This window comes from Panthera leo, chromosome E1 (genome assembly GCF_018350215.1).
Source record: "Panthera leo isolate Ple1 chromosome E1, P.leo_Ple1_pat1.1, whole genome shotgun sequence".
In the NCBI taxonomy this organism is placed as follows: domain Eukaryota; kingdom Metazoa; phylum Chordata; class Mammalia; order Carnivora; family Felidae; genus Panthera; species Panthera leo.
Genome location: NC_056692.1, coordinates 44,652,130 through 44,669,143, shown reverse-complemented (window position 1 = coordinate 44,669,143; position 17,014 = coordinate 44,652,130). Strand labels below are relative to the sequence as shown.

The following is a 17,014-nucleotide window of genomic DNA, read 5'->3' as shown; positions in this document are numbered from 1 at the left end:
ACTGTTCCTTTAACAAGTGTTTTAATCTTACTGGAATATAAAGAACTCAGAATTAGGAATGAGGCACAGAGTAATAGTAGTGTATCAGTAAAGGAATCAGAAAGAACATTGTTGTGCCTCCTTAAAAGAGCACATTTTCTGTTCAACTGAGTTGTTTAAAATATGTATTACTGTGTAAGAACCACTAGTATTTCACTAAGCACTCATTTTAACAATTACCTTCAATATTAAATGCAATAAAAAGATAAGTTTCTTTCAAGAAAATAAACAACTTAAGTAACTTCAGCCAAGGACTATAGGAAGGAGTATTTAATTAAGTTCCACACAAAGGACTTCTGTGATAGAGGTACCACGGAAGGAGGAAACTATATATTGGTTGGAAAACCTTGCTCATCTTTGAGAAAGACCATAAAGCCCTGGGGACCCAAACTGTAAAATAGTAGTTATTTTATCTTTCTTCATATTCCCATGTCCAAAAGAGATGATATCTGAAGCATTATCATATATTGGATATGGATATCATATATTTAAATTATGGAACCTGAACAAAAATTTCACATAGACTCCTTACATATTTAGTTTAAAAATTATAAAATAAGCATTTCCAAAAGAAAACAGGCCCTCTATTTCTAGGGAACTTGAGTGAGTTGAATTAATCTCTGAATAAACTTCTTGGTCAAAGTTAGGCATCTGAAAAAGGGAACACAACCATCTAAAAAGGCACAACTTAAAACCACCCAAACTGTAAAATAGTAGTTATTTTATCTTTCTTCATATTCCCATGTCCAAAAGAGATGATATCTGAAGCATTATCATATATTGGATATGGATATCATATATTTAAATTATGGAACCTGAACAAAAATTTCACATAGACTCCTTACATATTTAGTTTAAAAATTATAAAATAAGCATTTCCAAAAGAAAACAGGCCCTCTATTTCTAGGGAACTTGAGTGAGTTGAATTAATCTCTGAATAAACTTCTTGGTCAAAGTTAGGCATCTGAAAAAGGGAACACAACCATCTAAAAAGGCACAACTTAAAACCACTGTGTTGTATACACTGATCTATATACCAGAAGTGGTGATTACTCAATAGCACTGACAAATGAAATGCAAACAACTGTCTAATCAATGGTTAATTCAGCTTGTTTCTGTGATGACTCAAGAACTCAAGGACCTATATTTTGACTTACATATATGATACTGACCCAGAGCATTCACTGCAATCTTTTCTTTCGACGAAACCTGTTTTAGGAGACTGGAATGCCTTCTCACAGCTGGCTTCTGAAGTTTGGGGATACTAAAATTATCACTTTTATCCAGAGACTTTTTGAGGCTTGTAATGCTCTTCAAGCTATGTGACGTAGACTTTGAGTCATGAATTTCAATCTTCTCTGAACTTTTCTTAAAGTTTATGCCATCCTTTGAATATGGTTCCCAGAATCCTGTATCACTGCTATCAACCCCATTTAGGAATTTTTTTATTTGCAAAGGATTTTTTGATCTTTTAAGTTCAAGGTAATCATTATCCTCCATAATTTTATGATATTGGAGGTGTTTTCCATTTAACTTTGGGAATAATGATGGTTCACGTAGTCTGGAAGAGAAACTGCTTTTCATCCTATACTGTGGATAACATTCTGATATATTTGATAACTTTCTGTTTGAAGTAGATTCATCCAAGGCTGATGATTCCATACCTGCTAAGCAAGAGAAACATATTTAATTATTCTATTTACCTGTACCATTTGTAATAGTTTTTAAAAAGTAACAACTAAGTCCTCATGAAAACTATTCAAGAAATTATCAATTGCTTAAATAAACAAAGTTTAAAAAGTTAAATAAGGTTAATATGTTGAAAAACTAACAGAGCTGATAACTAAGACTGAAATATTAACTAGGTTAAATATAATCTTCTGGTTTAATATATTTAAATTCTTTTATCCAAAGCTATTTGAAGTTGCACCAAATCAAAAGTGATAGCCTACTGAAGGTTGTAGTTCTCATTCCCCACTCTGCCAATTTTGAAAGATTATAGGCTAAATATGCCAATACAGCTACAAATCCCTTAGTTATGAGCATACTGAAGTATAAGGAAGTTGGAGTGGGGAAATTTTTATTTATAAAATCAGAATACAGGGGCACCTGGGTGGCTCAGTTCGTTGGGCATCCCACTTCGGCTCGGGTCATGATCTCACTGCTCATGGGTTTGAGCCCCACATTGGGCTCTGTGCTGACATCTCAGAGCCTGGAGCCTGCTTCAGATTCTGTCTCCCTCACTCTCTGCCCCTCCCCCACTCACGTTCTGTCTCCCTCTCTCTCAAAAATAAACATTAAAAAAATTGTTTTTCATTTAACATCAGAATACAAATATTTACTCTCCTAAAGATTCTCAGTACTTGTGGGAAAAAATAGTTTGTATATAAAATAACCTCTTCAGAAAAATATTAATACAATGTCCCACTGGGGCTTCCTTTATAAAATTCATCTGATGGCTCAGAATAGTACCTTACATTTGAATAACACATTTTAAAGTATTTCAAATGTTATAATACTTGATTTTATGATAGACTATTATTCTCCTCTTAGAAGTTTAAAATATGTTTGATCATTGAGGGCAAAACTTATAAAACATTGTCTGAAGTTTTCAGTGTGTATAGTGGTAATACATAATAAAATTACAGCTTAACGGAGGGAGGGTAAAAAGATCTATATAAGGGTAAAACTTCTATATTCCACTTGAAGTGGTAAAATATTTATTTTAGTATACTAGAAAAGGTTAAGTATGTATACTATAATCCTTAAAACAACCACTGGAAAAATACAGAGATATAGTGAAAATACATATAGAATAAATTCACATACTAAAAAAATGCTCCCCAAAAAAGAAGGGAGAAAATGGTTGAAAAACAGAGGAAAAAATAGAAAACAAATAATAATATGGTACACCTGGTCTGAATGTATAAGTAATTACATTACATATGATCTAAACACTCCAATTAAAATACAGGAATTATACAAATAAATACAAAAAACATCACCCAACTCTGTGTGGTTTACAAAATACTTCAAAACTGGTGATATAAGAAGGTTAAAAGTAAAAGGATGGAAAATACTTACCATCTAAGCACTAATCAAAAGAAAACTGGAGTTATATTAGAATCAGAAAAAGTAAACTTGAGAGAGAAGAAAATTACCAGTGATCACATACATATTGCGTAATGATAAAAGAATCAGCTCACCAAGAAGATAGAACTATTCTAAATGTGAATTCACCTAGCAACAGAGCTTCAAAATGCATGAACCAAAACCTGACAAAACTGAAAGGAGAAATAGACAAATCTACAATTATATTTGGAGACAGTGTTCCTTTCTCTATAACAGAACTAGTAAAAAAAATCAGCAAAGATTCAGAAGAATGAATAACATGAATTATTATGCATGGGAGTGGGTATGTGATTATTAGTAATATCTATGTCAGAAAAGAAAAATTAATGAAAAAACTTCCACATCAAAGACAAAATTAGAATTCAAAATAAACTTTGAAACGTTCAGGTAATAATAGCAAATTGAACAGCCTTCAAACACTCCATTTAAACTAAGGAATTTTGGGGATGCCTGGGTGGCCCAGTCAGTTAGGTGTCCAACTTAAGCTCAGGCCATGATCTTGCGGTTTGTGAGTTGGAGCCCCACATCAGGCTCTGTACTAACAGCTTGAAGCCTGGAGCCTGCTTTGGATTCTGTGTCTTCCCCTCTCTCTGCCCTCCCCGGCTCGCTCTCTCTCTCTCTCTCTCTCAAAAATAAACTAAAGGAATTTTTAAAACATCACAAATCCATAATAACAAAAAGAAGAGGAAAAGAAACTACTACAATTAAATTTTGGAATCTGAAAGCTGATGAACTTAATAGACCTGAAAAGGCTGAACCATAAGGCAGAATGGGGAAAGCCAAGAAGCAACCCAATTCATAACACAAAAACTCCAAAAGCTCATAAATTAGTAGCATTTAGGTATCTCTAAAAGTGAGGGTAAGAGTGAAGCTAAAAAGAAAGAACTGGTTAAAATCCCTTTAAGTAGTAATTTGATACCTAGGGTCTCTTCACACGGCCAGATATTCACTTTTATCCACTGGGCACAGCCAGTTATTGATCTTCTCCTACACCAGCAGGAAAGTGACAATTCATCAGAAAGGGTTAAACACAAGGTCTCTGGATTATGGAATACTAAACACAATAGAGGGTAGGAGTATTACCTGCAAAACTCGGAGGGAGGCTTACACTGAATAATGGGAACTTCAGTCTTTCGTCTTATTTAACACCTGGAATTCTATGAAGCAAGGCTATACCTCCGGGAAGGATATTCAAAGTTTCTTTGAACACTCTGACCATCTCAAAAGGAAATATACCCTAAAGACAGTCATATTAAGGGTTTTCCAGGCAAATAGCCCAGCCAGACCACCCGATAGCAGGGTTTCTCAATCTCAGCAGTACTGGCATTTTGAGACAGATACTTCTTTATTGAGAGAGCTGTCCTGTGTATTGTAGGATACTCAGAAGCATCCCTGGCCTCTCACCACTTGATGCCAGTAATACAGACTGTGATGACCAAAAATGTCTCCAAATGTTTCCAAATGTTCCTGGGGGAAGGGGAAGTTTGGGGCAGGGGGCGGGGGAAATCTCCAAATCATCTCTGGTTAAGAATCATTATCCTACAGCTCATAATCAGCTAGTTTTGCCCTCAGTCTCAGAGCTTCCAAATAGCTTTTGAGTTCACCATTCTCAAATATGAGTAGACAACCAAAGATCACCAGACATTTGAGGAACACTCCTAAAATGAAAAACAAACAGAAAAAAATAACTTGGAGGAGACAGAATATGAATGAAAAAGGAAATCTCGAAAGCATTGCAACAGAAGTTCTTAGTTGCAACAGAAGATATTGTTTGTGGAACAATAGAAATGCCCATGAAATAAGAGGAGGATATTATAATAAAATAACAGAGGGGAAAGAAATTATTGGAAATTTAAAAGTACAAATGAAAAACTAAATAGAAGCATTGGAAGATAAATTTAAGGAACTCTATCAGAAAACATAACAAAGAGTGGCACCTGGGTGGCTCAGTCAGTTAAGCATCCGACTCTTGATTTCGGCCCAGGTCATGATCTCACAGTCGTGAGATTGAGCCCTATGTTGGGTTCTGCACTGGGTGTGGAACCTGCTTAAGATTCCCTCTCCCTCTCCCTTTGCCCCTCTTCCACTCTCACTCATGAAATAAATAATAAATAAATAAAGCATAACAAAGAGACAAGAGAAAAAGGTTAAAAAAAAAAGGAATCATCCCATTATGTCACATATCCAAATATCTAGAGTTCCACAGAGACAGAAAAAATAGAGGAAAGGAAATCATCAACAAATTATTTTAATTTTCCAGAATCAAAGGACGCTGTATTAAGCACAATCGTTACAAAGAAACTTCTTTCAAGGAGACTTTCAGAAGACTAGAAAATATCCTATATGCTTGGAAAAAAAAAATCAGTGTCAAAGTCAAGAGTCAGAAAATTTTGCACTTCAATGGAAATACTGAAAACTAGAAAACATAGAAAATTATTTACAATCTAGAATTCTGTACCCAAACTATCAATAAAATATGAAGACAGAATCTGTCATAGGAGGAGAGAAGTGAAAAGTCTCCAGCATGTTAATGAAGAAACATCTCAAGATGACAGTTGCACACAAAATGTAGAGGGCAACAAATTCATACTGAAGAACATCAAAATACTCTAAAGAAGATTTCTTCAAGAAGACAAAACTACTAGAATACCTTGTGCAGACAAACTTACGAAGAGGATATTTAGACAGTTGGCAGAGTCTAAGCTTCAATCAGTAATATATATACTTTTTTTTTAAACCAAGCAAATAAGTAAATAAGACAACTCAAAGAGGGAAAAATTGTACAGAAAGAGAAAGCAGCCACAAGATACTTACATGTGGCTCAGCAGTGAATAGTGTGTACATAAATATATTAACATAAATACAGAATTAAAACTTACTCAATTACCCTATGACTATATTAGGAGGATGGATAGGTATGGGAAGTGGATGTGGTGGGGACAGGGAAAATGAAACAGAGCTAAATCCTTATTTTTCATATTAAGGAGTTTACTAGGTCTACCCAAAATTTTAAAAAATCAACAAGAAGCAATACAAACATGTTATTTACAGTCATGAAAACAAATATCAGGTAATCAGCTAAAATGTTTGCCTCTGGAGAAACTGAGGAAAGGATCAGGCAAGAGGCTGCTCTATTTGTAGCAAGTTTATTAGAACTATATAATTCTTTTTTCTAATCTTTTTAAATCTTTATTTATTTTTGAGAGAGGCAGAGACAGACTGTGAGCAGGGGAGGAAGAGAGAGAGAGGGAGACACAGAATCCGAAGCAGGTTCCAGGCTCTGAGCTGTCAGCACAGAGCCCAATGCGGGGCTCGAACTCACGAACCGTGAGATCACGACCTGAGCTGAAGTCAGACACTCAACCAACTGAGCCAAATTGAGCTTAAAATTATACACATAGATAATCTTGACCAAAGGATGTCCGGACAGAGAAAGAAAAGGGAGTGACACCATGTGTAATAGGAAGAGATTTTTAAAAACATACTTAATGGAGAAAAACAAAACTAATCATGAATGATACTGAATAATATACTAAAAACAATTTTTAAAAAATGTTTTAATGTTTATTTATTTTTGAGACAGACAAAGCACAAGCAGGGGAGGGTCAGAGAGAGAGAGGGAGACACAGAATCTGCAGCAACCTCCAGGCTCTGAGCAGTCAGCACAGAGCCTGATGAGGGGCTCGAGCTCACGGACCATGAGATCATGACCTGAGCCGAATTTGGACATTTAACTGACTGAGCCACTCAGGCACCCCTATATTAAAAATTTTTAACTGTCAATGTCAGGATGTCAGAATGACCCACAAATTGCAAATTACATTTTTTTTCTTAGTGTTATTATTTTGTTTTAAAGTTGACTTCATGTTGCAAAATATTAAGGGAAAGATAAAAGAAAGTTATGGTAGTTACATAATCAATACTGATTAGGTATATTTAGGATTTAAACTTTTATCTAAAGAGTTAGAGTAATGGGGGGGGGGTGCACACGGGTGGCTCAGTCGGTTAAGCGTCTGACTTCAGCTCAGGTCGTGATCTCGCAGTCTGTGAGTTCGAGCCCCGTGTTGGGCTCTGTGCTGACAGCTCAGAGTCTGGAGCCTATTTTGGATTCTGTGTCTCCCCCTCTCTTTCTGCCCCTCCCCCGCTCACGCTCTGTCTCTGTTGCTCTCAAAAAATAAATAAAACATAAAAAAAAATTTAAAAGAGTTAGAGTTAATGGGGTCAGAGAAGGCTTTCAGATTCCATACGATAAAACCTACAAATTAGGATTTAATTTAAAGGCAATTTATTTATAAATAATACTTGCTGTAGCAACAAGAGCTCACTTACAAAAATCTTCATACTGGTGCTGTAGTTCATCCAAAATAAATAGAATATCTCTAATATCCACCATGTGGTTACCTGTAATAGAGTTAAGTTCAAGTACTGTTATTTCTTTTTTGAACACAAATCTAGTTTCCATCCCATTCTAATACAAAAACAACACAGAGATGTGTGAAAGTAGGAACAGAGGTTGTGAATAATATCTAGAATTGTTAATAGCTCAGTATACACTGAAAAATAAAAGACCATTATTTTCTTTTTCCCTTAATAAAAGAGTTTCCCATCAAAAGAAATTAGTCACATTTTAAGCTCCACAGCTAGGTAATCAGGTTAATATTTCATTCATTTAACAAATAGTGTTTTGAGAATTTACTATAGGTAGAATTTCAAGTTTTAGCTCTTTTGTCTTTCTCACTGGATTGTGAGCTCTTCAAGAGTACAGGATGTCATTTGTTTCCCCAATGCCTAGCAAATTATATACTTCCTAGCACTTAAAAACTAATTTTTTTGAGGGGCACCTGAGTGGCTCAGTCAGTTGAGTGTTTGACTCTTGATTTGGGCTCAGGTCATGATCTCAGAGTTCATGGGTTCGAGCCCCACGTTGGGCTCTGCGCTGACAGTGCAGAGCCTGCTTGGGATTCTCTCTTTCCCTCTCTCTCTGCCTCTCTCCCACTTGCACTGTCTCTCTCTCAAAATAAATAAATAAACTTTAAAAAAATTATTTTTTAAAAATTATTTTTGATAAAACAGGGAGGGGGACAAAACATAAGAGACTTGTAAATATGGAGAACAAATTGAGGGTTACTGGAGGGGTTGTGGGAGAGAGGGTGGGCTAAACGGGTAAGGGGCACTAAGGAATCTACTCCAGAAGTCCTTGTTGCACTATATACTAACTAATTTGGACGTAAATTTAAAAAAATAAAAAATTAAATAAAAAAAAATATTTTTGAATGAATAAATATACTAAAGGCTGTAAAGAATCATGCAATGTCTACATTGTGGATAGCAGTAAACCATTTACTTAGCGTCTTACACATGTACAGCACTCCCATAATTATAACTTCCTATCATTCCTGCCCTTGCCTCTGTCTAAAACCATTTTCCTTCTTGGACAGTGTATGACAGAGAATGGGGTCAGAGACAGTGACCTCAAATAATGTTGTTCCAATTGGACACCCAATAGTTCTTGCCTCCAAATGTCTGACTTCGCTTGACATTCAAGGTGAGAAAGACCAGGTGTTGACTTACCTACTTATAAAAATACTAGGTTTGTTCTTCAGCCTATGCCTAAAAAATCAACTATTCAGTTATAAGCATAAGCAAAGACCCTGAAAAGAAGATGCCAGTTTTTTTTTTTTTTTTATTTTTTTTTATTTTTTATTTATTTTTCGGACAGAGAGAGACAGAGCATGAACGGGGGAGGGTCAGAGAGAGAGGGAGACACAGAATCGGAAACAGGCTCCAGGCTCCGAGCCATCAGCCCAGAGCCCGACGCGGGGCTCGAACTCACGGACCGCGAGACCGTGACCTGGCCGAAGTCGGACGCTCAACCGACTGCGCCACCCAGGCGCCCCGAAGATGCCAGTTTTTAATGCGCCTTTTGAGTCAAAGAATTATATACACTATGGTTTTGGTGTTGGGTAAGTGTGATTCATTCTGCTTCTTTGAAAATTGGTAAGCTATGTCAGGTCCAGGACTTTAAATCACTGCAAAGCAAGTAAGTATTTGACCCAACCAAAGAAGTGCTAGACCAATTGATGTTAAGTTGCCTTCTGATTAGAACTGCTTCTTACATTCTGGGTTTTTTTTTAATTATTTTTAATGTTTATTTATTTTTGAGAGAGACAGAGACAGAATGCAAGTGGGTTGGGGCAGAGAGAGAGGGAGACACAGAATCTGAAGCAGGTTCCAGGCTCTGAGCTGTCAGCACAGAACCTGACGTGGGGCTTGAACTCACGAGCCACGAGATCATGACCTGAGCCGAAGTTGGACGCTTAACTGACTGAGCCACCCAGGCGCCACTCTTACATTCTGTTTTTTTATTTTCTTGGTATTTATTCTCATTCTGTTCTTGATTGTGGTTCTAACACCCCAGTGAACTTCTGGAACTTCTGTAGAGTCCATATCCCAAGTTCTTAGATCAAAGCATAAGTCCTAAAATAAATCAAGGCTTCAACCCTCAAACTCGTGAATTTGATCTGTGTAAAGTTTCTGTTGGATCATCCACAAATTAATCCAATGGAGAAGGCTGTATTGTTTATATCTGGTCTCTACTTAAAGAACTCCCCTTTCTTGAAAGAGGTCCAACATTGACCAGTGAGCATGCAGTAGCCAACCATTTATAGATTTACTAGCTCTCGCTCAAATTCATTCCTTCTTCTATGCAATGACAAATACTTCTCACACACCTCTAAGACAAATACTATCCATTTATATAGTCTCTGGTGGCCAAATAAGCATTACAGAATCTGAAATTACTATTTTGACCCCTATCTAGCTTATCAAAACCTCAATGAATAATTCCTGATTGAGACTGAGACAATCAGTATAGTTACAGGTAGCATTTACTTCATAAGAGAAGTTCAAAACAGCTTCCCACTCTTACATTTGTCCTTCTGGAGGAAGCTCATATTGGAACTTTCCTTTCCATTCAACCTGGAAAATGTAACTATCTAATGTGGAAAAAAAAGTATCCTAATCATCAAAATCATATTCAAGGCAACATTACTTTGAAGGTGTAAAATGACTATTAACACATTTCCATAATCTCCACAATAGCTCCACGATATCAAAGACCTTCTCATCAAAAATCGTGCTAGTTACTACTTTTCACCCAATTCAATTACTAGATCGGTAAATACCAGGAGAGAAAAAACTACTGCACCAATATCCTATCTCAGAAACCAAACTACCAGAACTGTCATCAAGTGATTTTCCATATTCCTCTTGCCAGATCTTAATGAAGCAAATGCTTATTGGACTTCCTTGCAAATTCCAGCGGCATTCCTCTTCATCATGCATACTCATGAAGATATTCTCCATGTATCAGTATTGCTCCAAAAAACCAAACCAAATATAGAAACAAGATGTTAAAACAGTACCTATACCAGGGTGCTACGACTTCTACTAGCAGGATAACCGACTTATATCACTCCTTACTTCAAAATTCCGTTACAGAAGAATCCATATCTCTTACCGGGGTAACCCAAAACTTTTGGCATTCTGAGGGTGTCCTTTCCTTTAATGTTTAAGTAAAATAGCCCCGACCCCACACCATACATTATATGAACAGCAATCAATACTCCCTCCAAAATTTGAAGATTCCTGAGTGTTTTATACTCTGGCGGTTGATTTTCGTTTTGTTTTCTATTCCCGTGGACTCCTGATCTCTCTCACATTATCACATCCTATAGGTGCTATCTTCTCTCCACCCCAAGCCTACCTAACACAGAACCTACAGACCTTTTTCCTTTAAATCCACCCACCACATGACTAACACAAGGCTATTGTATATAACCAACTCTTACTAGATAACTTGAAATTAATGAGAGTAAGGGATTTCTTTATAGCACAGCAAGCACTACATAGTATTGTCCTAAAGTTCTACAGCCACTCTCTATTGATTGCTAGACCCCCATCCAATCTTAGGTTCCCTCAGTGTTCCTCTTCCAGCTGCCGATTAGCCACTGTTGTATTTTAAGTTCCTGTTGTTTTCTTATATAGAGTACTTTACCTTACCTTTTTGCTCAAACTAGGTATCTCCCAATAGGCTTTAGCTCTCATAATCAAACATACCTGTTAAAATGATTTTCCTAGTCAAAAGACAAGGACCTCCCCTATGAGGAATTTTACCTTCAGTCACAACCAGGTTATTAAAAATGACAAAATGAAAAAATCTTATTCTCTCTGGTTGGAGGAGATGGAGTGAAGGGTGAGACTTATTAATTCATTCAACATATATTTGTTGAGCAGTTAATATGTGCCACAAGCACTGTATGGAGTACTGAGGATACAATATTGAGCAAAAGTACACATGATATCTGCTTTCTTGGTATTTAGTCTTATTTGAGATACAGATCTTCACAAAACAATAAGAAATAGGGGTACCTGGGTGGCTCAGTCGGTTGGGCGTCTCATTTTGGCTCAGGTCGTGATCTCGTGGTTTGTGAATTCGAGCCCCGCGTTGGGCTGGCTCTGTGCTGACAGCTCAGAGCCTGGACCCTGCTTCAGATTCTGTGTCTTCCTCTCTCTCCCTGCCTCTCCCTCACTCACACTCTGTTTCTCTATCTCTCTCAAAAATAAACATTGAAAATTTTTTTTTAAAAATATAAGAAATAAAAATTGCAACTGTGATTAGTGCTGTGAGAGTGTATGAGAACTTGACCTAGTCAGAAAAGTCATGGAAGCATCCTTAAAGAATAGAGTGGAGTTTAGATCCAAAGTATGAGTCGTAATTCACTAGGAGGGAAAGAATGCTCCAGGAAAAGAAAAGAATATATGTAAAGGCTATGGCAGGAGGAAGCCTGGTATATAACTGAAACTCTAAGAAGGCACAGTAAGCAAAGCAGAATGTGGTCTGAGATGACGCTGGAGATCTAAGGTAAAGGCCAGACATTGCAAGTCCTTGTACGTGACCTTAAAGGGCTCTTCATCCCAAGAAGTATTATTAGAGTTTATGCAAGGAGGTAACATGATCAGATGTGTGGGGTTTTTTTATTTTTTTATTATGTTTATTTATTTTTGAGAGGGGAGGTGGGGCAGAGAGAGAGAGGGAGACAGAATCTGAAGCAGGCTCCAGGCTCCGAACTGTCAACACAGAGCCCAACATGGGGCCTGAAACCACAAGCCTGAGATCATAACTTGAGCCAAAGTCGGACACTTAACTGACTGAGCCACCCAGGCGCCCCACAGATGTGTGTTTTGAAAAGATCATTCTGGCCATAGTGTTAAGGGGGATAAGACTGGGTGTGGGTGGGGGCACCTGGGTGGCTCAGTCGGTTGAGCGTCCGACTTCGGCTCAGGTCATGATCTCACAGCTCGTGAGTTCGAGCCCCCCGTTGGGCTCTGTGCTGGCAGCTCAGAGCCTGGAGCCTGCTTCGGATTCTCCCTCTCTCTCTGCCCCTAACCCACTCGCATTCTGTCTCTGTCTCTCTCAAAAATAAATAAACATTAAAAAAAAAAAAAAAAAAAGACTGGATGTGGGTGGACTTGTTAGGATGAACAGTGATGGTCCTAAGGAAAAATTATGGTAACTTGGACTAAGGAAATGGTGGAAAATAGAGAGATTTAAGAGATATCTAGAAGTTTAAAATAATAGTAATTCACAACGGTTGCATGAGGAGAACAGAGAAAACAGAGTTGTCAAGGATAATTCCCAGGTTTCTGCTTCCTATTTCTTGAGACTATTCTAGTGCCAATAGGTTCTATTTAATTCCTACAACAATCTATGAAATCAGCATAATTTTTCAGTTTAGCTCCCCAAGTACAAAGCCTAGAAATCCAGACCAGAATTCCATAAGCCAAAAAAAGAAAAAAAAAAAAAAAAAAAAAAGCCACAGTGGTTTCATATGTAATTTCTGTTGCTTCTGGTAGAGCATGCCCTAAAGGCTATTTAATAATATGACTTGAGATTAAGCTTTAAAATCCCTATTTTATGGGCATCTTTATGCTCCAGAACATCCCTCCACTTATGTCTATCAACCCAGAACTCACCATAAATGACTACCTACTAAAATCCATGCAGCCTGGTTCTATCTTCACACTACATCCCAGCCACCAAAGACCCCCTAAAAGCCACCACTGACAAATGACAAAAACCTGTGGAAGCCCATGGAAAAGGATGCCATGTCTGATAATGTTCCTGCCATATTTACACAAACTGTTCCCTCAGTCTAAAATGTCTTTCTCATTCTTCATTACCACCTTCAACCAACTAACCCCTATTGATCCTTCAAGATTTAGCTCAGACATCACATTCTCTGATTATCTTTCCCTGGTGTTTCCAGTATACATTTGCAGCCTAACTACATTCTGTAACAGTATTTGCTATATACGACATTAAATTTTCATTTTATTTGACTCTTTCCACACTAGAATGTGAACTCCTTTGGAAAAAGAAATGTGTTCTATTCATCTCTGTATCACCTTGCATAGTTCCAAGCACAGTAGATATTAAATGACTGACTCATTAAATACATGGATAATCAATGAATCAATCATTTATCAATCCATTATTATCAGACACCCCTGGTGACATATAAACATGTAATACAAAACATCTGCTAAATATATTCATAATGTTTTTTTAAAAATCTACATTTTGCAAAGAGTAACTGAATAGCATGAGAAGATTGTGTAATCAAAGCTATCTAATAAAGTTAAAAATTCAAGAAATTTAGGTCTCCTAATTTGTGAAGCCAATGCCCTTGACATTAAAGAAACCATCTCTCCACAAACAAGAAATGGAAAAGAGAGGAAAGTTTGAAAAGAAAATAAATACATTTTTCTCTTAGATTTTTATCAAACATACCAAAATCTAATAATTTTAGAAATTTCTCATTTAATTTTTCTAGACTATCTCTTACCACAGACACCAGTAAGCAATGTTGATAGGTGGCAAGAGGTTAAGAATCAAGAAGGAGAGATAAAGGATGAATCAGAGCACTGATATCCAAGAAAGATATATTTACATAGTAATTCAAATAACTCACTGTCTATACTAGCATGTTTTATCACTTCCTGAAAAGTTTCAGGAATTACAGGAATATCCATGCTATCCAAAACAGCAGCCAGTTCATCAGTCGCAACTCGACCACTTCTTATCCTACAGAAAATCTTCAAGGCATTCTGGAATGCTGCAAAAATATAATAAACAAAGAAGTTATTTTATCATGAGAATCAACAGCTTTTCTTGGAGGGGCTGATTTTGTGTCAACAGCCTACCAGGGTACAATACCTTTACATAGGCATAGGGTTTTCTAAAAATTTACCTGCAAGTAGGCATTTGCCCAATTCCATTTGCCCAATTTATATTAGGACCACATTCCTAATATAAAATGTAATTTTTGCTATTATCACTATTGATATAATATTAGCAAAGATAGGTGGTATTTATTGAATGCTATCTATATGCCAAACATTGTGCTAAAAGCTATAGGCATTGTGCTAAAAAGCTCTGGATTATCTGATTATTCTGTATTCACTGCTTAGTTAAGCCTTGTAACTAAAATAATTTCATATCTATCAGTGGTATAATCTATAATAGCAAGGCAGCTTAATCTAAAATTTGAGGGCATCATTAATTGTTTTAAAATGTAATTTAGAAAAAATAGCGTAAAAGAAAGAACAGAATAGATGCAAAATTTCTCTTCAGATTTTTTTATATTACAAAGAGTTTAGCAATGGTTTAACCACTATTTAAAGGTCTTCTATTTCTCCACAGAAACTTCATTTTCTTATGCTAACAGTCCTTAACATCAAAAATGAATTGGAAAGATTTGCAACAATATGGATAGAACTAGAGTGTATTGTGTAAGTGAAATAAGTCAGTTAGAAGAAGACAAATATGTTTTCACTCATATATGGAATTTAAAAACACAACAGATGAACATAGGGGAAGGAAAGGAAAAATAAGATAAAAACAATAAGAGACTCTTAAATACAGAGAACAAACTGAGGGTTGCTGGAGCGGAGGTGGATGGGGGATGGGCTAAATGGGTGAGGGGTATTAAGGAGGGCACCTGTTGGGATGAGCACTGGGTATTATATGTAAGTGATGAATCAGTGGATTCTACTCCTGAAACCAATACAACACTGTATGTTAACTAATTTGACTTTAAATAAATAATTTTTTAAAAATGAATTGGAAAGAACACAGTTAAATGAAAATATTCATATTAATGAGAGAATTTTCCCTAAACAGATGTCCTCCTTAAAATCTAAACAGATTGATACCTGTGTCCTAATGCTAAATTTAAGTGATCCTCAGACTACCGCACCCCTTAATTTGACAAGGAAACACAATTCCCATAATCAACTTCAGAGAGCGAATCACTTTTTGTCAGACTACATTTTCTCGGAATTCAGGATATAACAAGCCTAGTGATCCACAAGTTCTTAGATTTGCCCAATCATGGAGGAAGAACTGGGCATTATTCACTCATCCAACCAACCAGTTGTTATTGACCAGGCGAGCAAAAGTAGCAGAGGAAGGACCTCTGAGAATCCTCTCCTCCATAAAAGCCGTGAGAACACGGACGCAAACTGTCAGAATCAACTTTTTTCAAAACTCTGGCTATAAATCAAAGGCTTAGAGTAATCCAAAGAGTGTTTTCTTTCAGAAAAACGGCTGAACCTCAGTAATAGTGAGCTTTGTGGCATTTTAGCTGGCCATTGTTCCCATCTTACCATCCCAGCTTCCCAGGAGCCTTGAAAACTAAGAGCCTACCCTCATGATGAAAAACAGCAGCCTGACAGCCAATGGAGAAGAATGAGTTTGGAACTTCTTCAAAGCCCCATTCTCTAAGAACTGTCATTATTAGACCTGTCTTGTGGCTCCCTGGAAGACCCTACTTGCCAAGCTGCCTTATTTGACCGGACTCAAAGCTTGCCCAAGGCAAAGAGCCTTTTCCCTGGAAGTACTCCTCAAACACAATCAGAGGCAATTAGTTAACATTATAACGGTCTGAAGTGGTGGGTAATAGTTGGAGCAAGCACTGGATGTTACATGTGAATGATGAAGCACTAAATTCCACTCCCGAAACCAGTATTATACTATATACTAACTAATTAGTTTAAGTAAAAACTTGAGACAAATGAACAAAAACCAGTCAGATTCAGGAGCCCTGCTCTTAAATGCTATTGCTGCTCTTCCAATGACATACTAATATTTTTTAGGATTAAAAAAAAATTTTTTTTTTGGGAGAGAGAGAACAAGGGAGAGGGGCAGAGGGAGGGAGGGGGAGGGAGGGAGGGAGAGAGAGAGAGACAGAGAGAGAGAGAGACAGAGAGAGAATCCCAAGCAGGCTCCATGCTTAATGTGGAGCTTGACTTGGGGCTTGATCCCACAACCCTGGGATTGTGACCTGAGCCAAAATCAAGAGTTAGATACTCCACTGACTAAGCCACCCAGGGGCCCCGACCCACTGATTTTTAAAAATCAAATAAACCCACAACTGTACAAAGAAGAAAGATAAAAGCAACACAAATTTCCCAACCAGGGCATGCAAAAATGATGCATTTTGATTAATATCCTACTTGGATACCTTTCTATGTCTCTTTACGTTCATCAACGATTGTGAACATTTCACTCAATTAAAACAGTACATATAGTATACTGCCTTTTCACTAAAAATATGCCATGGACCTATTTACAAGTCAATAAATGTAGATTCATGCCATTAAAAAAAAAAACAATTGGGGCAAATAATAGGCTAGCAAACAAGCTTAAAAGGAAAATCTGGGAAATGAGACGTCTGTAGAGGCCTTTGAAAAGTTCCAACATATTCCTGAGCATCTAGAT

At 36.9% G+C, this 17,014-nt stretch overlaps 1 protein-coding gene across 2 annotated transcripts in view; it reads right to left on the bottom strand.

The window, feature by feature from the left end:
• EFCAB13 (EF-hand calcium binding domain 13) overlaps positions 1–17,014 on the bottom strand; it is a 112,753-nt gene that overhangs the window by 57,254 nt on the left and 38,485 nt on the right. For both annotated transcript variants that reach the window (XM_042917168.1, XM_042917169.1), the window contains exons 9-11: positions 14,205–14,348; positions 7,501–7,572; positions 1,212–1,706 (exon numbers count right to left, since the gene is read on the bottom strand). In XM_042917168.1, the coding sequence (XP_042773102.1) occupies positions 1,212–1,706; positions 7,501–7,572; positions 14,205–14,348 (711 nt within the window). The remainder of the gene's footprint in view (positions 1–1,211; positions 1,707–7,500; positions 7,573–14,204; positions 14,349–17,014) is intronic.